The 25,020-nt window shown below is 37.1% G+C and overlaps 1 protein-coding gene across 1 annotated transcript in view; it reads right to left on the reverse strand.

Moving 5' to 3' along the window:
- Nucleotides 1-19,463, reverse strand: part of Hr38 (Hormone receptor-like in 38) — a 65,319-nt gene extending 45,856 nt beyond the window's left edge. The window contains exon 1 of the mRNA XM_018521150.1: nt 19,163-19,463. Within this exon, the coding sequence (XP_018376652.1) occupies nt 19,163-19,463 (301 nt within the window). The remainder of the gene's footprint in view (nt 1-19,162) is intronic.
- Nucleotides 19,464-25,020: the final 5,557 nt, after the last annotated feature.

The following is a 25,020-nucleotide window of genomic DNA, read 5'->3' on the forward strand; positions in this document are numbered from 1 at the left end:
TCCGAATCGAATTAGTATGACTGGCAATTAGCAGCTCGACGCAGGATGCTGCACGCGTGTCGCAATGTTTGCGTCACGCATCGCTCCGCGTTTATCCGCGTCAGCTTTTAATTGAAATCCCTCCTTCGCTATGCTCGCGGAACGCATTAAGCTGATCTACGAGCCCGCAGAGCATAGGTGACATGCCGTTTAATATCAATGCAAAAAAAGTCGTCGGCCTCCCTCGCCGTTGCGACCTCGTCGAGGAATGCCGGGACACAGTTATCTCTCAAGCACTGTCGATTAGAAAGAAAGAAAGAAAGAGAGAGAGAGAGAGAGAGAGAGAGAGAAAGAGAAAGGGAGGGAGAGAGAAAATCCAGCCGGTATCCAACTAATAAATTCCGATATGCCGCCGCGACGTGCGTTGACGCCATTGATTTATTGTTCGTCTTAATCATTGGAGAAGATGTTGAAAAACCAGAGAGGAAAGAGGACTCTGAAGACTGTGGATAAATTAGCACGAAAGTCGGCATTTTTTTTTTTTTATACTTACTTTATTGCCTTACACAACAGAATTATATTTACACCGACAGGTTACGTAAGTATTACAGATCGCGCACGTAAAAGTTGTCCCTTAATTTTTGCAGAAGATTTTCGAGACGTTCGCCACTTTATCGGAGTAAATCTCGTGAAAGCAACAATCGACGTGACGTCAACGAAAAATCGATACTTATTTCTCAGTCGTTGCGATTTCAGAATACATTTCGCGTCTCTCGACTTCAGCCGGAACTAGTTCGGTTGCATTCTTGAGCGATACATCGCGTAATCGCGGAATCATTATAATATTATCGTGCGATCGTTATTAATGTCGTCATAACTTATCGGCATTTTTTATCGACGCGACGAGTTTGTCAATCTGAAGGACGACGCTCGCGAATGCATCATTACTAAAAATGTGTATATTTTATAAACTATCTCTATTGTAATTTTAATGGATAACATCGTGGATATATTCGATATATTTATGTATGATAAATTATTTGTTTAATAAAATATTCATTGATTGGTATTTTTGTTTCTCAGATTTTAAAAGAACGCATTAAAAATAAAACGAATAAATTGTATAAAAAAGATATTAATACACACACTGTTAAGTCTAAAGTGCAAAATTTTGCCTAATTTAAGTCGCCATTGTTCCTACTCAATATATCATTATTTTATATTAAAACAGTAGATAAATTTCATACCATATAGTGAAATATTAACGATACATTGCGAAACACTAACAAAACATTAACGATACATTACAAATTTAAATTAAGTACAATTAAATGTGTACTAAAAAAATTAAGTAAACTATTTTTTTATGAATCAGCGAAAAATACTTTCTCACGTTGAAAGGAGATGATACGGATATGGATTTGGGAGAATTGCGGGTGAAAATATTTGAAGGGCATAAATATTTGAAGATAAAAGTGAAAGCCCGCGAAGTAGGTCGTCGGATGAAGGTGGTACGTCATCATTGCGGGATTATCGGCGACACTGCACGATCGATAGCACGAGAAGCGTCACCGCACAAAGTTTCATCATTGAAATCGCAGCCTCCTACCGTATGAAAATATTTGCTTTCGTTAAAATCAACCAGATTACCGCGTTAAATCAATACCGTGCGCTTCGTCAGTGCCACCGTCGACCATTCTCATGTATATCCCGATATTCTCTCTCGTTTCCACGCAAGCTTAGAAATAGCCTACTAGACTCTAACGTCGAGCTTAAAGCGGGCTCTTCATTTCCTCCGTGATGGCACGCAATCTGAGGTGGATACTTTGAAACTTTAACGGCTCAGAGGTCACCCTCGATTATAAACGTTCATCGAGTTCAGTGAAATTCAGTGAAAAATATTGCTATTAAGAACTGCCCTTACTGTGTGTAATAAAAAAAAAATTTTAACAAGTATTTTTCGCAGAATAAAAATTTGCTTGGTTCCCAGCTTTAATATGTCTACATTTCTACGTTTATCACGCATTGTCAAGCGTAAGAACTGATGTGTCGTTATACGTGACAAATTAATCGCGGGCTAAAAACGCGGATTCTTCTCTACTCGCAATGTTACCTTTCCGATTTCATACGACCAGCCGATTCGATTTGTGTTGATGCAAGTTTTTCCTTCACGCTGGTTATTCACCGATGCACTATTTCTGTGTCGTCACCGGCCGGTGCGCGTTAGCAAAAAAGCTCGCGAGGGAGCACGTGCGCGATGTGCGAGCCGCCAACAGATGCAACACGCGGTGCATAGAACGTCCCTCATGGCGCTCCATCGCGCATTACTGCACAGTGACATCACGCGAAAATTACGCTCCGTATTGCGAAAGATATTACGTTTATAGCGCGACAGAGTGTCGTGATTGCGCAGCTGTTGTATTCGTAGAGAAATTGCACGTTGCGTTTGTTCAACGCACGCAAATTCAGGCGTTAAATGTTCTTCGAAAGTTAACGTGAGAAAATTCTCCTGTCACTCTACCATCGGAAATTCTCCTTGTTAGCGGATTATTACTGTTACGGTTCGCACGTTACAATACGCATGTATATGCATCAAGTTAAAACACATTATACATATATCATTTAAAGTAATTTTAAATAATAAAAATTAAATGCACAGAAAATAAATGCAACCACGTTGGATATGAATAATGCAATAAATATCGATTGTTTAAATATATATATTGTCTACATATCGAGAGATTATTATCGACACACGGAAAGCATGTTGGAACACGTGGGTGAATTTGTTGACATCTTTGTACCAAGATACTTAACTGACATTACCGAAATAATTACTTGCTATGGATCCCCCCCCCTCCCTCTCTCTCTCTCTCTCTCTCTCTCTTTCTGCAGTTAGTATTAGCGGTGGATTGCAAACATTGTAAGATCAATATTTTGGTAGCGGTTCTCATGCCGCACGTCTGTAGTGTGTGTGCAAATTCAGTGCGATTAGTTTGGTCGATTGTTTACTTGGCGGACTTGTTCTGCTTGACAATTGTTTGTAGGTGATGTATTCGGAATTACAAATTTCCAGTAGTTCCACATATCGATACTAAATCAAAGTCAAATAATTAATAAATACTCGACACCTGAATGATTGATATCGGCAAAAATCGACCTCTTTATTCACTGGGCATTTAAGAAAAATGTACTTTGATATTGCATTTTGATATTAATATAACGACTCTACAGAAATGTAGGTACATTAAAATGTATTGAGACATAATGCATGCAACTGTACTCTAATTCTCCGCTGATTATGCGTGTGTCCTCCAATAAGAGAAAACAATAATTTTTTTAATGCAAATTTGTGCAACTATGTGCGAATATTTCTGATTTCTGTATTACATGCAATTAAGTTGTTTTCCTCTACTCAACAAGCGATGAATTTCCTTAGTATTTTATTTTCCGCGACTTGGCACTGGTTGGTCCAGTTTTTCTCGTCACTCCATTCTGGAAATTTCTCGCCAGCACTTCTATTTCTCTGCAACTGCATTGTATAATTTCATTGGGTATCTTATAAACCCGTTCGCTGCTACGAGAAGTCTGACGCAGTACACCGCCCACCAACGTGACAATGTATGACAATAATGCACATTCTCGACCATAAGGCTAAACTCTGCCAGAAATATGCGACACGAGTGTATTAGTGAAAATAATGAGAAATTTTACATTGAGAAATCTCTTCCTCTTCGAAAAGCACGAGCTAAATTTATCCCCAGACCCAATTCAGACATCAATTAAATTATTCTTTTAAAAATAAAAAATTCAAATATAAATTTGCTACTATTATTATTAATTGCTATCATCATCATTATTATTATATATGTTAGCAAAAAAACATCCAGCTTGACTCTCTAGTCCTTTTTATTCTGTTAGTTTTGAATTTTTATTCTTAAGAGCCTTATTACATAAGTGCAGAATTAAATTGTTATTATCATTCTTAATCATTAATCGAATCATTAATAAAAAAAATTATAATAAAAATTATAATTTATCATTATATTCATATAGTCTTAATACATTCATAAATCACCAAAATTAGAATATTACAAGCGTCTATTAGTAATTATTATATATTCTTATCTCGGGTAATATATTAGATACAGAAAATTTCATGCTCACAGCTTTTATGTAGTACAAAAGTGTAGCGAAAAAAAGAAGAGTAAAAAAAAATAATAAATCACTGATGCAGAATTAAAACGCTGCGGAGAATCAATTTAGCTTCAAAGCCAAGAGAAGTACCCCTCCATTCCCCTGCTTTTGTAAAGAAAAGTCATTTTCTTCCGTCCCTTTGATTTTCGCGCAAGCAGAATGGGATCAAGAGATTCTTCCTCGACCGCGGTCATTCACCAAGTCAATTCGTCAGCCCGGTATATTCACGATCGCGACGCTCGCGATCAACGGTGCGGCGTCGAAGATGCGCGTCGTCATCGCGGCGTCTTGGCATGCGTTGCTTTGCTGCAACTCCGACGTCGACGATGCGGCGTCACGCGCGCTCGCGAATCCGCAGCGATTTGCTTCACCGCTCTGCTTTAAATTTAGACGCCGGTTATTACGCGAACGAGGCTCGTGCCTCGACGCAATCTCGACGACGTCGCTTTCCCGGACGCCCTCCGTCGCGACGACGACGACGACGGCGTAACGCCGTTTCCCGGAAGCGATTGCGAAACGCGGAGGCTACGGGTATCACGAACATCAGAATGCAGAAATACGTTCACGTGCCAGGGTGAGCAATACGACACGTGAACGTTTTCTCTGTCCCCGCAGCCATTTGTTTTATCAAATTTTCAACATATAAATTAGCGCGCTATTATTATATTATTTAATTAATTATTGTATTACTTAATTAACTGTTAAAATGTTATATTCATATATGTAATTAATTATTATAAAGTAATTCGTTATTTGAAGAAACCACGTCAAATACCAATTATGTGATATTTAAAGTACATAATTATAAATTGTAAATTGAAATATTGCAATAAATGGTGCTGTAATAATTTAAATGTGTGAAAAGAATTAAAAGTAAAGGAAATAGAGAATTTAGCACAAGCGTACAATAAATCTAGAATTTTTATGAGGAAATAAATGAGAGAAAAGGGGGGAAAGAATTCAGTTTAAAGATCACTTTAAAGCGGACCTTGGAAATTGTAGATTTTCTAGAGTCGCAAATCTGTCAATTTCTCCGTTTTTAATTTTTCAATATAATCTTATCATCATGCAACTGTTAACGAGTTTCGTGCATAGTTTCTAAGACATTACGGTTTTTTAATAGTAAAAACGTATTTGCAAAGTCATGTTTCTACAGAAAGCAACGCATACTTTGCGTGCGTACGTTTCATTAATTGTGTAACATTCGACTCGATTTAATGCCTGTCAATCGATCGCGACGAATAACTGCCGAAATCTCCGGTCACGGTTTAACGCAGAAAATGCGTCAGGTAATGCAAGAAATTTCTAAACCGCCCCTCCGACTTCGCGTTCTGTTGAATCGACTTTTACGCGATCGATACGACACACTGCATATATCGTATCGCCGAGACAAAAACGGCAAGGTGTGTCGGATCGCGACGATTACCTGCCAACGAAATCTATTCGAGGAAATACCCGGCCATCAATCAACAATTTTCTGATCGTCATCAATACCGAAACAAACCTCAATAAATGTTCGCAAGAAAAGTCTCTGTTCCATTATGTTTATTTTACTAATTTACTTCTTATTGCTCTCCCATCTAGATATATTATTTTAAAGTGATGCAGAATAAAGGGAAATTTCATTAAAGAATAATGATAGTTCTGGGGACGCTCATATATCGCAGTAAAATTAATTTTGTATTTATCTAAATTAATAGGGAAGAGATTTAGATTTCAAACGAAAACAATATGTTTATCACTGCAAAATCAATATTTTAAAAATACATGAATTTTCCTTATCAATGGATTTCAATTTGCCCAACATTTAGTATTTTAATTAATTAATTAATTGAGGGTTATTAATATTAACAACGACAACTTGTGTGATAATTACTTTTCCGTCAGTTGTTATAAATGTAATAGAACCGCTATAATATAAAACGCTCATGATCCCTATTCGAGCGAAGCCTTTCTTTTTCGAGTGAAAAAAGAAAACGTGTGGAAAACAACAAATTCCTTTCAGGCGCTAAAAGGGTCAAACCACAAACAACAATAGCGAGGCTTCCTTACCGGAAGAAGTCGCTTCAGGCAAGTTGTCGTCGTCGTCGTCGTCGTCGTCGGAACTCTGCGACGTCGCATTCACCTTGCCACGGTCGATCGAAGCATCTCTCGCGCCGCGATCGAACGAGAACAGGTACCGGTACCGTGAATGGTAGGCAGGATACCGGAAACGCGGAAACCGCGTGCGAAAGCGGGTGACGGCGAGAGCAAACTGACGGAGGCCACGTGGAGGAGGAAGGTTCGACCGTCACTGAAGCCAACGACGTCGACGGCGGTAACGGCGTCGACGACGGCGGTGCATGACGCCCGAAATAGCGTCGTCCTTGGCGGCGAGCATGACGTCGTCATCTCGCCGCACGGTCGATGACGGACGGGGGCGGCGTTGTGACGTCAGTGTTAATGCCACCGCCGCCGTCGCTACCGACGCCACCGACTCGACGCCAAGCTTGCGCGACGAGAATTCACGGAGCAGACACGAGGCGCGAGTTTTACAGAGACGATCGATAGAGATCCGCGATAGGAATCGAGCTTGCTCACCGTATCTTCGTGTTATCCACGTTTCGCAACAGATTAATAGGCAAGAATTGATGATACTATATAGTTTAGTTTTACAGTAAAAGTTTTAAAGAAGTTGATGACAAATTTTTATTATTGATTTTATTATATTTATTTTTACTATCTTTACTGTGCGAGTTCTCTCTCTCTCTCTCTCTCTCTCTCTCTCTCTCTGATAATGGCTTTAAAAAATGTCGTCCTTCAACTTTTTTTTTATCCTTTTGCTCGATCAATATGAAATGGATTCTTTTACTTGATACAAACATCAAGATATCGGTAATTTCTTTCAAATTTTTATTATTGATTTTAATTTATATTTATTTTTACTATATATTTTTATTGTGTGAATTCTCTCTCTCTCTCTCTCTCTCTCTCTCTCTCCTTTTCTCTGATAATGGCTTTAAAAAATATCGTCCTGCAACTTTTTTTATCATTGTTTATCCTTTTGCTCAATCAATATAAAAATGGATTTTTATTTGACATAAACGTTAAGATATCAGTGATTTCTTATACACAAGAAATTAAAACAAAAATAAAACAAACTTTATTAACTTAAATAAACTATAAGCTTTGAAAATACACTTTACAGCTAAATTATATTCTTCGAGATTAATCTCCAGTAAGTTTGTCTACAATATGTCAATCTCGAATTCGAGATGCTGACATTCAAAAATAAAGTACCATGAAAAAGTTGATGAATTTCAATCCAATTCTTATTAAGGAGATATTCTATTTCGACATAAAAGTTCATTAATGAAAACAGCAACATTGGCTATTCTGTGCATAGAAATAAAATATCTGTGATATTTTAACGTCCTCGGTTAATCGCTATCGCACCGTATACATATTTTGAGAAGAAACGCATGATTGTAAGCAGAAAATTCTTTTTACGGTTTATTTTCGGATCAATATAAAAAATTGGATGTACTATCAATTTCTAAAATAGTACATCAACCTCAAGTTTAACATACGTTTATTATGTCATAAACACTCTGTTAACGGATTGAAATGTCACTCATGTACAGATCACGAAAATGTTAATGACTGTTGACAGCGATATATGATCGTTGCAGAATTTAAAAAAGCTGCATTAGTCGCCTTGATATACGTCACATCATTTTCAATAATTATCTGCCGAAAAGACTTAAGGTAATTTAAACATACCGCGATAGCAAAAATGTGTAACGCCACACGCTGTATGACGCACGTGCCTACTTCACCTGAAATAGACTTCACCACGGAACCGCGTTCTAAGTTTCAAGTAAAACATGATTTTCCGCGCAAATGGATCAGTTCCACGCCGTAAAATCGTTTTTACTTGACATGTGTTTACACAGAAATCAAAGCGATTAAAATTAGCATATAGACTTAAGAAGGACCTGATAATATTTCAACTTGGAAGGATAATTATTGTAATCTTAATCACGTACAAAAATAAAAGTGTATCTATTACACTGAAAAAAGATCAAGTTTGGTCACATTAATTACAATTCTGATTAAACGGTCAAATCAGAGAATTTTCTGGTTGAATCCATCATAATTCCAGTTGAAGTAAACAAAATTTAGATTAATATAATTAAAATTTTTTTATTCGTCCATTTTTAATTCGAAATTTTTCAGTGGATATTTGAAAAAATAACAAATGTTAATTACATTGTTGCAAAAATTATAGTACGATTATATGGTGTTCCGAATAAATGATGAATTAAGATACATGAGAAAGAGAGAAGACTCATAAGCCGCATGAAGCATTATATTATTACATTACCGAGAAAATTTTTGTATTACGTATAGGTTGCAATGTCGATTATATCGCGCGACGTTGACATGACGATGACAGGCTAGATAATTGACTGCTTTGTGCGCTTCCTAGTGATTTCTTTATGAAAGTCACGATACCAAAATCTCGCCCCCTTCGTGCAATACGTGCATCATTCCCAACAAAAGCCACATCACAACATCGCGGTAACAATGACGTGCGTTGAATATTTGACGAAGTCTCGCGGTGTAACATTTATGCAATATAAATCTGGCTCTCCCGCGTTCAATTTTTGCACGTTTTTTTCTTGCGCACCCCAATAAGATTTCTTGGTCGCGTGTCGCCTCCGAAGGAAGAGTTCGGGTAAGTAGTAAATGAATTCAACGTGAGAATGTGTCATGACTGAGTATCGTATCTCCTGTCGTTACTTTTCGAACAATTTCCACATACACGCGTGTATACATATTATTTATCCTAATTTTAATTTTTGTACTTGCGAAATGAATTAGTTGTTCGTATTTAATCAAGCAGGAGATCATAAAATATTTCGCTTTCAATAAAATCAACGCATTGAACGATTGATTATGAAACTTAATATTTGTTCATCGTTACAGAAAGAATTCATAATTGGATTGATTTATACTTTATGCATATAATAATAAAATATCGACAGGCTAATATAATCGATATGATTACTTATTAACAAACATTAATAGATTGAATTAAATCGCAATTGATATTAGACATTAAAGTCAATTAGCCATTAAAAGTATATAATTAAATACGAGTATTGCAAATTTGCATGTATTTGAAATTAAAATCGTTTATCTTAGAGATGTATTCAATTGAGTCAAATCGGAATTAAAATGTTAAAAGTTTTAATATTTTGTGTATAAAATATGATATAATTATATTAATTAAAAGGTGTATAAACTTTCGAATATTTATAACCCTACACATCAATCATGTAATAATAAAATTCCTGCTAAAAATTCGACAAAAAAAAATATCGAACAGAATGCGTAATTAAGCTGTAACATAAATGTAGAGCAAAATATTTTATTATTCAATAACACACAATACCTTTATTTTATACAATATCCATTTCAAAATTCCATAAAACTAAATTTTCGCGTGCAACTTATGTTGCCTGTTCTAAAAAAAAAATCAGATTGATAGTCTGCCATGCGTTGCGTTATTGTTTCATCTCTCTCGGTTACACAAAGATACGTTTTATCTCGGAAAAGCGTGGTATGAATTCCGGGAGAGCGTGATTTACAATCTGCCGGCTATTATCGGCTAACGGCGATAAACAAATCGATCGGCGAACGAATCGCGGAGCGCCTTATCAGTGTCGACGCGGGCGTCGCAAAGCTTCGCGTAACAGGCTGCGTACAGAAACTTTATTCGGGTGCACCCAGGTATGATTTTATCCTTGTTGTTCACCAAATGTCGACAAGGATAAAATAATTCCAGTAAAATGTACGCTTGAGTGAAATTTCTGAACGCAGCTCAGATGTATGGGCGAAATCTACAGATATACATTTCTGTGAAACATATATTTCATTAGTTGTAAAAAAAATTAAATAGTTGACATTTTTGTTAGGAATACAATTTTATTTCACCGTATTTAAATAAAGATTAATTTCAGTGAAATATATTTCTCATAAATAAATTAAATAAATTCGCAAATATCTTTTTTTTAGTATACGGCTCTCTTATTGATTCATGACATCTTGAGTACTAGTTTAAGATGTCATGAATCAATAAGAGAGCCGTATACTAAAAAAAAGATATTTGCGAATTTATTTAATTTATTTGTGAGTAATATATTTCACTGAAATTAATCTTTATTTAAATACGGTGAAATAAAATTGTATTCCTAACAAAAATGTCAACTATTTATTTTTTTACAACTAATGAAATATATATTTCACAGAAATGTATATTTCGTTATCACAATCAAATTTTTTCTATTACCGCCGGTATCGCAATATATTAAAAACACTGTTGTTCAGTACTTTTAGATTTTCAAATAAGTAATTAATTACTGTCTTTTCAATAATAAATTGGCCGATTAAAATTTTTGTAAGGGGACAGAGAGAAGGAGAGAGAGAGAGAGAGAGAGAGAAATAGATATCAAATAATAACTAATAAATATTGAAGAAAATATGTCGTAAGTGACGTTTGCTTCACAATACTTTGACATTTTTCTCTTTAGTGTGGCATTTGAAGACATTACTTGAGACAGTCTTTTAATTAAGAATGGACTATGAATACCGGGCTATGATTCACGGCGAGCAGTGCCTCACAACCGCACTAACGACGTTCTTACGTGAAGATACGAGGCACCGGTTTATACCACGCGCGTGGTCCGACGTTATAGCACACGACGGAAACGTGAAAAGTGTAAGCGGCACGTGATGCGTCAGCCTTCGTTGCCGTTTTGGTCTCTTTTGTAGCCTGGCCAAGTAGCCGCGGATCGCCCGACTCGCACGTATATTTAGTTTGCTCAACAAAACAATGCAATTGGCCTCTAGGAAGCGCTGTTCGGTTCGGCTAAGACCTTTTTTTTAACCCTTCGTACTTTGACTGCCAGAAAGAAAGAGGGAAAGAGAAAGAAAGAGAAGCGTTATTTATTAAGCGCGTTAAGATGCATTCCCTCAACCGTTAGAGAGAGAGAGAGAAATCGTTATACAGAAATATAATACTAGTCAATACCAAAAAACAGTAATTAATTTAAGTATTTTTTAAGTATTAACACTTTCGCGAACGGTAACGTGATCCTACATCAATATTTTTTATATTCACACACATTTAAATAGCAAAGCCCTTGCCGTATTTAGCTATAGACTTTTGGATAAAAATTATATGCTTATAAATTATATTATTGTTATAAAGCTCTTGCCCGACAACCGCCGGTCGCAATATATTAAAAACACTGTTGTTCAGTACTTTTAGATTTTCAAATAAGTAATTAATTACTGTCTTTCAATAATAAATTGGCCGATATTAAATTTCTGTAAGAGGACAGAGAGAAGGAGAGAGAGAGAGAGAAAGAAATAGATATCAATACATACGTGAACGATATTTTAGTTATTTTAGGAATATCACTTGTTTTAAATATTAAAGAATATAACTCTCTCTCTTTTCATTAGCCTCTTAATAATTACCGATATATTCGTCAATAAATTTTAATCTTTGTCGACAAACCTAACATTTTTCTATAATTAATTTCGTACGAACTGCAGATAATTTTTCGTTTCAAAAGACATACAAGCAGTATGGATTAAAAAATTATTTGAAATTGATATAATATTAATAACCTTGTGCCACCTTCTAAAAACATTATAAACTACCCTTGTATCATTTTGTTCGACTATTTCGTTGCTTCGAAAGTATCGAAAAATGATAAAAATGGAAAAATCGATTGATAGCGAAAATAAAGTGAAAAAGTGATAGCGGTAAATCTATATAACCAAATAAATGCAGCAATTACTGGAGGACTTCCGAGCATTGCGTGCACGCATAGTGATCAGCATGCACATGCACTCGCTTGGGAAATGCAATTCAACATGCAATTCGCGCGTAACGGAATGTTATGCGCCTGGCGCGAAAATAGAGATTGCGAGCGTGGAAAAGAAATAGGACGGCGCGCGGGTGCGCGCGCGCGCACACCGGATCGTCGGCGGCGTATGGTAGATAATATAGCGTATAAGAATTTTTACACAGAGAGAATATTTTCCGATATCACTTTAAGCTACCCCTTGTGCTGCTCAGTGACTGCGTGAACAAGCTCTACGTTATAACGGGTGCTTACGAACGTTATACGCTCGCAAGAAAGCACGCGCGCGCGACGTCGTTATCTTGGTTACGGCACACGCGTACATAATAAACACGTGTAATATACGTATATACGATGCTACCGGCTGTTTATGGAGCTCCGGCCTTGACGAGTCAAGGGACACAGGATTTGTCGCTTTACAAACCCCCGCCCCCTCCCCTTTCCCTCCCCAGCATCCACCTGCCGCCCAACATCTCTCGGTGTGTCTCCGACAACTCGAGAACAACTCAGTCCTGGACACGCGTGCAACGTTCTCTTTCATCACAGAGATCTCTCCGGATAAATCTCTGTATCACCGAGAAGTTGGTTAAATCTGAATAGATATGAAAAGGTTCGACTTGCACGTGTACGGAGTACGGACTACGGGGAATGTCACGTGCAATCTGCACTATTCGAAAATAATAAAGGGAATGAAATGACGCACTTTTCATAATCACCGCGTAGGCGAAAGAAGAATCCCGTGTAGATTAATGTATAATAATATTTCTGCGGAAATGATTCGCTTTAAGTGATAAACAAAATAAAAATCTTTTTTTTTATTGCTGTCCACATATTCTTTGAAGAGGTATTATCTGTCTACCGTGATATATCATAGTTGTTTTTACCTCCTATGAAACAAGGATAATATATAAATAATCATAATTCTTCTCAGGCGAAATAAAAAAAATATGCTATTACAGTATCATAGAATATAAACTCGTATATTATTGCAGAAGAGAAAGAAAGAGAGAAAAGAGAGTATACAATAAATAAATTACATATAATTTCAGTATCATCGTATAAGAGTTTATAAAAATAGTTTTATACAGAAACAATAAAATAGTATTTTATTCTAACTGACTCGTAAATGTATTTCAATAAACCGATTATTTTTAGTGATTCTGTTATATATTGTATCTTACACGCATATGAGATTTCCATACAGCAATAATCTCAATATTACCATATAGAAAGAGTTCATAAAAAATTTATAGTGTTTTATTCTGACTCGTAAATGCATTTCAATAAATAAATTATTTTTTTGATAATTTTATATAAGAATTTATAACACACATAAAAGAATTTGTAAAAATAGTTTTATGAGCAAAACGATATAATAGTATTTCATTCTGACTTGTAAATGTTTTTTAGAGAAATAGTTACTTTTAATGATTCTGTTGTATTCTATATATCTTGTATATTACGTTTTCATCTAATAAATTTCTACGTTAACATTTTTTTAAAAAGGGCTACTTGCAAAACTATAACTAAGCCGCACAATATAATTCACTTTGCCTTCAAAGGTTATTTATTGTATATGTTGATAAAAATCAGAACAATTATTAAAAGCAAATTGTATAAATTTATCTTTTCAAAATAGAAATCACCGAAATTATACATTTCTGAAGAGCCCGTTTCCTGTACTAGGAAGATGACAATTCATTTATAAGATATTATATTAGAATATAGCAATATTTCCTAAATCATATAATATCATAAATACAGTAAATAGTATAATACAATCAAAAGGAGGTAATATCATTAATATAAAAAGAAACATAAAAGAAATCTATTAACTGTAATGCACAAGCTTTGCAAAGTTAACTAAAATATTTCACCGCGCTAAGTAGTTAAAACCAATCATTGTCAGACATCGTGATGAAAACGTCTGCTGACGTCTGAATCTAAAGATATTTAACTACTTGATAGACGATGTCTGTGTCTTCGATTATTTTTAACTCATATCATAGTAAATGGGAAAGAAAAACTGTATTAAGATGCAAGAATACGTAAAGTACGTTAAAACATTAATTTTATGAATTATTTTATATGCGCGTTCCAAATATCAAATATCTCGTACAAAAGTTTGCATGGAAAAAAAAGAAAAGATTAATTAATTCTACAATTATATATCTCTCTATCATGTTACCAGAATCATATATAATTCATATTTCGATGAGGTTTTCGCCTCGAAAATTTTGCATCTTGTATCCATGATCAAACGAGCATAAATCATTTCTTTCGTGAGAATATTTTACAAATAATTACGAATCCGTCGTTATTGACCTAAAACCCAGACTTAGTCGACACAAACTAAAAATAACATAACATCATTGTTATAATTTCACACTCCACAATGTATAATAACTGTTATGTAACACCATATGTTATATTATGGGCTTTCTACAATAAGCTATTACCTAAGCTTTAAGTCATAAGCCGTAAGAAATTGATCAATCACAGTCGAATGTGGAGAAAAATAATCGACTACGATTGATCAATTTCTTACGAAAATTTAAAGCTTAAGTAATAGTTTATTGCAAAAAGCCTGTTACATTTATATTATTGAGGACGAAATTATAACATTGATGTTACGTTACTTTTAGTTATGTCAACTGGAGTGGGGATTAACGAAAGTTTTACGAAATCCAGGGTGATCAGCTTCGGTCCGCTTTTATCCCTATCATTTATTTATCTTTCGCTCTTTCCCAAGCAACCGATTCGTCGATCGGCACTAGCAGTATAGTCGGAGCTTAAAGCCGGAGCACATATTTTTACAGAATGCATAAAATATAATAAAATCAAGAGTTAACCAATCAGAGTTAATCAAATCACGAAACGAAATCTTTTATTTCGTGGAAAGGAAGGAAATGAAGGATCTCTGATTGGATTTTCAAATAGTGTGCAAAACTCTGTGTTTCCACCCTTAGCTTGATAATGGAGAAAAGTTAGAAACACATAAAAAAACGTAAGGCGATAAGACAACAGTAAGCAAATCGACCAACCACAAAAAAGAACATAAAGTTATTCTCTACTGCAATCGACCGATTCGCTTACTGCTTACGTCTTACTGCCTTGCGTTTTTCGATGTGTTTCTGGCTGGAAGTCATAAGCCGCCGATTTACCATTGTCACGGCCGTTTATCTCCCTGCGAAAGCGTTACGATCGGCTGCTGTCGCCTGTCGCAATTCGAGCGCGGCAATGCAAACCGATGACCGATCGGCCGGCTGACCGCCTCGCCGTCTCGCTTCACCTCGCCGCGTCTTGCTATGCCGCACCTGCACCCGCTCTCGGCGTAAGTAGTTATATTTGTAATCCTCGTATACTCTCTTCTTTCCCTGCGGTCCCACCGTGCAGGCCAAGTATGTACGCGGAAAAGAAACGGTTTGCACTCTCGGCTAACTGCCAGACTATATTTACTGCACTCTACGTGCCGATTACACCTGTAAAAAGTCCTGTGGGAAACGAAGAGCGCAGATCCCGCGGTATCGATTAATTACCGTAGGGGTGGAAACCACCCGCGGAAGCCCACCCGAACACGCCGAAGTGTGCATCTCTTTCGAACAAAGTAAATTATCTAAATTAAATTAAAACGGAACCTGCAGGGTTTTTGCTTATAACAGTGCAGATTATATCGATTTATTTATGTACTTATCGACTGATCAGCTAAAAGATAATTGTAGCTGGAAGCGAGAAAATAATATAGTTTTCTGAATAAAATTTTTTGATTAGATATGCCTGGTTAGGAAGTGTGGAAATGAGTTAAAACGGAAATCTGCAGGGTTTTTGCTTGTGAGAGTGCAGGTTATATCGATTTATTTATATACTTATCGACTAATCGACTGAAAGATAATAACGATAATTATAGCTGTGATGGAAGCGAGAAAATAATATAGTTTTCTGAATAAAATTTTTTGAATAGATGTCTGGTTGGGAAACATGAAAATGGCATTGATGACGATGAATTCCACAATACAAATGTAACTAACAAACTTTCTACGAAAAATGTACATCCCGATATTTCTTCGTGAAATTTAATTTTTATAGAGTATTCTTAGTTCACAAACGATTTTTTCTGAAAACACACAGTAAAAAAGAAAATGTTAATTTTAACATTTTTTACATGTCCCAGGAGATCCATTCTAAATTTTAAGTTAAAGTAACTCATTCTCGTCTTGTGTTATTTATTAACGAATTAATAATGTTAAATAATTGACACAATACTTTACATTTACATTTGTTATTTTGACTTTAAGGGTGATTTAAAACTAATATATAAAATAAATAGAGTACATAGAAGAGTAGTTGCAGTAACTTGTAAGAAATTGTTAATAAAACATTTTTGTTCGTATAATGTGAATGAAAAAATTCTTAGATGTTAAATTGACTTTGAGATACATAAATTAATTGAAACAATTGTATTAAAAACACTCAAAATAATATTCCATTTTTTGACATATGCAATTGTTAAGTTAGAAAGATGACATGAATCCAACACATCAAAATGTTACAAAAATAATAACATATCAGTTGTATGTTTATTTTACATTGAAGTAATAATCAAAATGTGGTAACACAAGAAAAATTCTACATATGGACGCACAATTTTTTACTGTGCATAATTTCTAAAAACTAAAAATATAAAATTAATAAGTCACCTAAAAATTTTAAATATTCTTTCGTGTTAACAATTAATGTTACTATTTATTATGAGTTTCACGATAATATCAATATATCCAATAAACCATTAATTTTTGTTAGACAGCTTCTGTTAAACGTCCAATAAACCTTTAATTTTTGTTAAACGTCACGATATTTTTTTCATCCACGAAGTTTGATTTTAATAGAACATTTTTAATTCAAGAAATCTCGCAAATATACCGAAATGATTACATTAAAGTGAACGCAATTTCAAAAAACTAATAGCTTAAAACTAATAAAGTAATAAGTTATCTAAGAAATTAAAAAAAAAGTGATATTCTTTAACATTAATAATATTAATAATGTTATTACTTATTCATAATAATATCGAGTGATGTGAAATGCAGATGTTGAAAACTTAAAAGATCGCGACAGCTTTCTTGACGTCATAATTTAACGGCGTCGATCAATGCACCAGGTAAATTGTAATTTAATTGGCCGGTAGGGAATAATCGTATCAAAGTGGACCACCGCGATTGTCTAAGCGAAATAATAACAACGTTATTCTCGTCCGCCGTCTACGTCACGGCCGTGACGTCAGCAGATATCGGGCACAAACGGTGACGAACGTTTGGAAATATATCGGACGAGGGTGAGGTGGCGATAACCCAAATCGCCCCGTAATAGCGTTCAATTATTTAACCGCCGCTCGATGTACTGCAAATGGCACAGAGAAGAACGAGTTACAATTATCGAAGAACAAATATTGTACGGGCGAAAAATCTCATCATCTTTTTCAAATGAATTAATATTCATAACGATGATTGATGCTCGAATATTTCGTTTCAATATTAGAAACCGAAATAGATGAATAAGCTGCTTATGACATGTCATCACCCCGAAACATAATTATTAAAATAAAACTGAAGCGATCAGTGTCTGTAAAAAGCGATATTGCATAGAAAGCTAATAAAAATTATGCATAATAATCTTTCTGTCACGTTAGCAAGCCAAAAATGCAACAAACGTTATGATTACATTTATTTCGATAAATTTTCGTTTTTGCAACCGAAATTAGAGTATGATATTGTATGACCTAAATATCGAGCAGTAAGTAAATGTTAAACCGAATAAATAAATATTTTAACAATGCAGAATCATACTCCAAAAAAAATTTTAGTATTTCGTGCATGCATTTAATTGAATATAAACTAAAACTGGAAAAAATTAATTGGACGATTTTTAAATTGCAATCTGATTTTTATCTGATAATAAAAAATTTGATACATTAAACATTGATGTCGCATAATATTATTCCAGTTTCAAATTTGACTGTTTAATAATAAAAGAGAAAGTCCAAATATTTTAATATCTAATTGTACATATTGACAATCGGATTCCTCAACAATTTGATGACTCCCAAGCAGTGATTACAATTTTAAGAAAAAATTCATTTTTATAAAAGTAAAATAAAAATAAAATGACATCTACTGTGCTTAACGTTTTGTACATTCGCATTGAGATATCAAATTTCCTTTCATATATAACGCGATCTTTTCTAGTTTATATTTACAATTTAATAACATTTTATAATATATGTATTTTATATGGACGATTTATGTATATTCTATAATATTTCGAAAAATTCCATTCATAATTTACTGTCATTCAATTGTCAGCTATCAATCGAATTTGTTGCAGAATTCTCAATATTCAGACAGAATTTATAGCATAATGAAAACGTCTAGAACGAAAGAAAGCTATGGAACCATTTTCATACTCTCTAAATTCTTTAGAGTGAAATCTCATTCTAAAAATGCGATCTCTGAATCGATTCGCTAAAAATCGATTTTTTCCAAAAAGATCACTTCAAAAGAATCCTTTTTGTTTAAAAAAAAAGCGATTTTTTACAAAGAGATCTGTTTAGAACAGTTCCTTTTAGTTAGAAAAATCAATTTTTCGCAAAATGGATCGGTTTGTAATTGCTATTGTTGTTTAGAAAGATCGATCTTTTGGAGATCGGAGATAACTTAAAGAATGAAAATTGAGCCAGTCTTGAAAAAGAATAGCTCAATTTTCAATTTTTAAGAATGAGTTCACTCTTTAGATTAAGATTCTAAAAGTTTTAGAGAGTATATTATTATCAATAAAAAAAAAACGTAACCTTATAGACGACGGTGAAAAATTTCGATCGAACGAACAAAATGCTCGAGTACTACGATCTAGCATCCTCAGCGCCATCACCACCACCACCACTACCACCACCACCACCATCATCATCATCATCATCATCATCGTACACCACCATCACCGTAACCATCACCAGCAGCGAGCAGCTTACGGGAATAATCCGCGGTCTTGCCGCCCCGTGTTTTCTGACTTACACTTGTTCCAATGATCGTGTCGTTGCACCGCGTGATGCTCGAGATTCCGATGATGATCGTGGTTGTTGTTGGTGTCCGCGGCGATGGTGAGCTGGTGATACGGCGTGGCGGTGGCCAGATGGATCGGCGCCGCCGCCGATCGCTCCTGCTGCTCGACGCCCAGGTGCCGGACGGCGGCGACGGCGGCGACGTCGGTAGTACCGCGATGCTGCTGATGCTGATGATGGTGATGCGCCACGACGCCGACGGTGGCAGCGGTCGCTTCCGTGCTGCCGGTACTGTCCTCAACGGTGGTGCGCATCGCGCGAACGATCAGCGGCGCTTCAACTTCGCGCTTCGTTCAATCGTACCGACTGCTCATCAGGCGACCGCCGATCGCGCGTGACATCCCGCGGGTGATTCACGATTCCGCGATGTAGACGGCAAACGCGTATCCGCGTCGAGAAAATAAATAGTCTCAAAATGTCGTACGCGTTTGCGATCTATAGATCTCACGAGGCGTCACGGATAGATCCGCAGAACTATATATATATATCCGTAAAGATAATCACGTAAACTCCAGTGTATTGGAACGCGAGTTCTTCGCTCCGATCGCCGTGGACATCGGAGATCTAGATCCTGACGGATCAAGGATGATCTAATGTTCGACACTGAATATCTCGACGGGTTCGAGAGATCCCTTTAATCCTTACATGCGAATGATGAGATTGTACAAAATGAGATCGGTGTGCGTTACACAGTTCAGATTAGTTAAAAACCGCGTCGCGCTCAAAGAGATGCGAAAAGTTGGCATCGATATATCCCTTTAATAATGAAGCATGCGCGCCACACCGGATGAACGGCAGGAGAGGGAGGGAGAGAAAAACGAAGTAGAAACGACAATGAGGGGTCAGACTTTCAGTGATGCACGGTCGAAAATCCGTTACGCGACTATCATCAGTCAAGGCTCTGTCTCGTTTGATTATCGATCGGTAGAATAACGCGAGCGAAATTAGGAAATAGATCGAAAGAAACGGAGAGAGGAAAAAAGGAGTAGAAAAGCGAAAGAGGAAGAATTGGGATAGATGAGGGACTCCCGCCGTCAGCCGGTGGAGAGAACGCTTCGTGATTTCCACACGCAAGACACATAGACACACAACACACAGGAGCAGAGCGGCAGGCAGTCTCCTCCCGCGCAACAACAAATAAACGAACGTGAGAGACAGCACACGTGATGTGATGTGCGATGGTATCACCGACCTGCGTGCGTCGTCGTAGGGCAAGGCGAGTCCTTCCTGATGATGTTGTCGGAGGTCAGCGCGCCACCGAGGAGCCCGAATACTTCCGCTCTGGGTACTCGCATGCAGGATCCTGATGCCTCGTCACCGCTTATCGTAGCTTCCGCGTCGTCGCGTTGGACGACATCGTTAAGTTTCCTGTTCGAGCTTGATCCTTAGATGCACCTGCCGCTGATTGGTTCTGTTTCGTCGCGAAATGGGCCGCCGTAATCACGGTTACCATTCAGCACCGGTATAGCGCGGATCGATGAGGATCGTCACTCCGGAGCACCGAAACGCGACGATCAACACGCGGAGATATAAAGCCACCCTTCTCTTGAAAAATGAACGCTCAATCCCGCACGAGATAGTGAAATTAAACTGTCGATTCTGCGAACGGAACCGAGAGCGGACGTCGAGAGGCGGATAGAATAAAAGAGAGACAGAGAGAATGAGCGATACGCGAGAGGCGACAGGTGAAAGATCCTTAGAGAGCTGGACCTTCGACTACTCTGAGAGAGAGAGAGAGAGAGAGAGAGCGGTACACTCGCACGGGTGGCCAGCCGCCGCGTAACTGAGTCCGGATCGCGCGCGTTCCTCCACTATATTAAAACCGTACCGTGTGTAGCGGCGACGGCGGCGGTGGTGGCGTAGGACGGCGCGGAGAGAAGCGGAGCGGAGTAACGGAAGGCGCGGCGATGGGAGGCGAACGGCGCTAACGATGACGTCACCGCGGACGTCATAACTCGGGACGCACACACGGCTGCAACCGGATCGATGGACCCGGCGGCCTGAGTATGAGCGCATTCATTGGCCCACGCGGCTGATGATGCCGTTACGGTGACGTCAACACGCCACCCACCGGCCACCCTCTTCCGCCGCCGCGCCCTCCGACACCCGTTTCTACCCCACGCAAACCTCGAGGTAGTGTGGGGCGGTGGCGGCACGCGGACCCGACGCTCGTTCAAGATATAGAGAAAAAATAAACGACGAAGGAGAAACGGAGAAAGAGGCAAAATTCGAGCTTTAAATTCGTTCTCCGTTCAAGATTCTCCTTTCTATTTTTTTTCCTTGTTTTCTTTTAATATTGCACAGAGTATTAAGCGTAATTACCGTGGTTTTTATCAATGTAACATACTTAATCACGTCAATAATTACGATGTTCTTTTATTTACTGTAATATAGAATTCTATATATGTGTTGCAATTAAAAATGAATTTTTATGAGTTATACAGTATAGTTAAAAATATATTTTTATGAAAAATGTTTGCATATTACTATGTTATGCATTATGTGTATTGAGTTTCATAAAATGCTTTTTTAGAAAACTGCAAGAATTTTTATTACATGTACAATACATAATGTATATGTTTATATTATCATAACGATATTATTTTTGTCCGCATAATATATTTTGCAAAGAAAGTGTAGTAAAATAAAATATTTTAATTCAAATCTTCAAGGATATCTTTAACTCTAACTTTGTTTGCGAATTAACAATTCATTAAAAGTTTAAGTACGATTCGCCATAAGAAATTCCACTCACTAATAAAATTGTTAACTGAATATTAAATTTACAGTTAGGCACTAAATAAATACCTTTCCTTAGAGCCGTAATATATACGATCGTAAATAATCGTTCAATTCGTCAATGATGATGATTTCGTAATGCGTTAACGAATGCACTATCGTACTTTTTGCACATTGTCGTAAATATACCGAGGCCGATCTGACGGCGAGCCTATGTCGGTTATAGCCGGTTTTGTAATATCGATGAGAAGAGAGTCTCCGCGAGAGTCGATACTCGTTGCTCGTGCGTGCAACGATGCACCGGAATGCATCGAGGGCGCAGTCCAGACGTACTGTCGTTAGTTATTAACCCATGACCTAGGAACGTGCAATCCAACCAACCCTCCCGTAATGTAATCAGCCGATAGCTGATAATTATAGCGTAAGGTTGCGACGGTATTTCGCTATTTTGTCCGTAATGATCTAAGAATCAGTTCGCAATTATCATAAGCCTAAAAATAGCTCATTTTCCTCGTACTGGTTGCGTGATGTTTATTCTCATAACGTAACGGATAACTATCGAAGTTTCTACTTTGACAATAAGGATCGTAGACTTTAATTTCATTTTTTTTTCTTCTGTAAAACTTTTAATTCTTAAGATTTAAGGTGTCCGTTTCTATGTGGAAATTTAAAAACTCACATAAGAAGAAAATTAAATTATTATAGAACGACCTAATTCATTTAAATTGTTCCTTATTTTTATAACTTTAATTCCCGCAAAAATTATCATCTGATTGGAACTATCAATAATCGAATATATTCTTACGGACATTGCAGCAGAAATTGTGTCTTAAGTTACAGTTGAATCATTAATAGCTGTTCTATTTTCATAAATTCGCCCCGTCAATATCGATACAGCGAACTCAATTAAAAGTTTCTAAAGCATCGCGAAATGAGGCTATCGCAATGGGAACGCTTCTCGTGTTGCGGTGTCTGGTTTCACTCATCCCACTCGTTCCAGACAGACTTTCGCGGATCCTCTCGCGCAGACTCGGTCACTCGGAACAAGCGGTTTTAATACGTCATCAATTTATCCGTGACGTCATACGAGAGCGAAACAATGACGTCACCGTTTCCAGTTCTCCGCGCGTTCTACCTCTATGACGACACCTCTACGCCACTCTTATCGGACGCTTCTGCGCGCAGGTCAGTTAAGTACGGTAAGGGGATGCGGTGAGGTATATATGTTATCAAGTGAGAGAGGGAGACGGAGGGAATCGGTGAACGAGGGAGCGAGACAAAGAGGGATGCGACGCAGACCGCTCTTCCGTCGTCGACTTCAACCACCGCCGCGTGGCCTCCATTCATGCGTCACCCGATACACCCCGCGCGCCCACCATAACCTCCCTTCGCACTCTCTTCCGTTTCCACGTATCTCCTGATCCTCCGGCACGCGTTGCACGCGTGCGGCCAGAGCGAAGGCGTCAGCACGAGTTGCCCCGGTTTAATTAACCGTAAGACGGACACTTCGACACGTGACGAAACGCTGAAAGAGCTCGTCGCTGACTCCACCACCGGCGTGCCGTCACCTGTATGAAACGTCCGCTGATCCGGAAGAGCGCCGATTGAGGGGTAAGGTCGACTTCGATCCGATCGTAGCAGGGTGGAATCGGCGAACGCGCTTCTCTCGTGCGGAGAACGCTCGCCTTCGTATTAGCACATCAAGCACGTTGAATCGAAGCAACGAGCGGTGAAGCTGTTCATCTTTAAAGCACGTCTCACTTGCATTTTTTTTGCTTCTGATGTACACTGGATAAATATATAAACAATTTTTCAGTTATATACTCTTTAAATTCTTTGGAGTGGAATCTCACTCTAAAGAATGAAAATTGAGCCAGTCTTGAAAAGAAGTGGCCCAATTTTCGATCTTTAAGAATGAAATTTCACTCTTCGGTGAGCTTTCATTCTAAAAGTTTTAAAGAGTAAAGATTTAATTATACTTCTCGATTTAATTATATTGTAAAGACTGGGACTTCCAACGTGTACGTTGCGAAAATTTTTCATATAGAAATCCGTAGTCATAGAGAGACGCGCGTAGATAAATTTATTATCTTCAAAGAGATAAAACCCCGTATGCGATTGTGAAAGCTTAATCGACAATGCGAGGCAAGAACAACGCGCAATAATAAGAATTGACTGACATTCACGATAATACAACGGGTGGGATTATCGCGACGATCGTGTCGTGAGATGTACATAAATGTCGGTAATAAGATAAAGAGGATAAAGTCATTTGCCTCTCCGAGGAATCGCGTTGATTTCGACAAGACAGCGATCGACAATGAACGTATCCCCCGGGCTGGCAGGGCGCGTAGATAATATATATATATATTTCCAATCGATTCGTTATCGGCGAACGTACAAGCGAACATATGCAAACAAGACTGAGGCAATTTGAAACGATCAGCTGTCATTGATAAAATCCTGACATAATTGTGAACGATATATTTTATAATTTAAATTATTCGCTCTTTCTTAACGATATTCGCTTCGTGATTTGTTAGAATCGTGATGTTCATTGCGCCGGTAGGTTTATCTGATATTAATGACAAGGTATGCTGAACGTGCAACGTTCTGGCGCCACCTTGAGTAATTAGCGTGCGTGATTAATTAATAACCATAGCTAATGGTTTCGAAATAAATTATCGAGATCTCATACATTTCTCGAGGTAATTTAAAATTTTTTTTTTTGTTTAAAGATGCGAGTGTTGATAATGATGTATGTCTTTATGTTAGTATGCTACTTATTGTTGTTTTATTAGTACTCTAATTCGATATAAGAAAATGGAGCATACACGTGTTGAGATATTTCGAGCTTTAGAGGTTAAAGGCATTTGCCCGTAACTAAGAGACAGAAATGGATACAGACGAATGATAATTTAAAATGCATCTCACTTCATACAAATATTGGATATTTATAAGCGTCGAAGAATAGAACGTATAGAAAAATATTACATACGCTCGAAGCTAAAAAATTTCATTTAATTCAAATTTTATTCGTAACTCAATTTCTGTATTTTTATTTATAAATTA

Source organism: Trachymyrmex cornetzi, unplaced genomic scaffold, assembly GCF_001594075.2.
Source record: "Trachymyrmex cornetzi isolate Tcor2-1 unplaced genomic scaffold, Tcor1.1 scaffold97, whole genome shotgun sequence".
Taxonomy (NCBI): domain Eukaryota; kingdom Metazoa; phylum Arthropoda; class Insecta; order Hymenoptera; family Formicidae; genus Trachymyrmex; species Trachymyrmex cornetzi.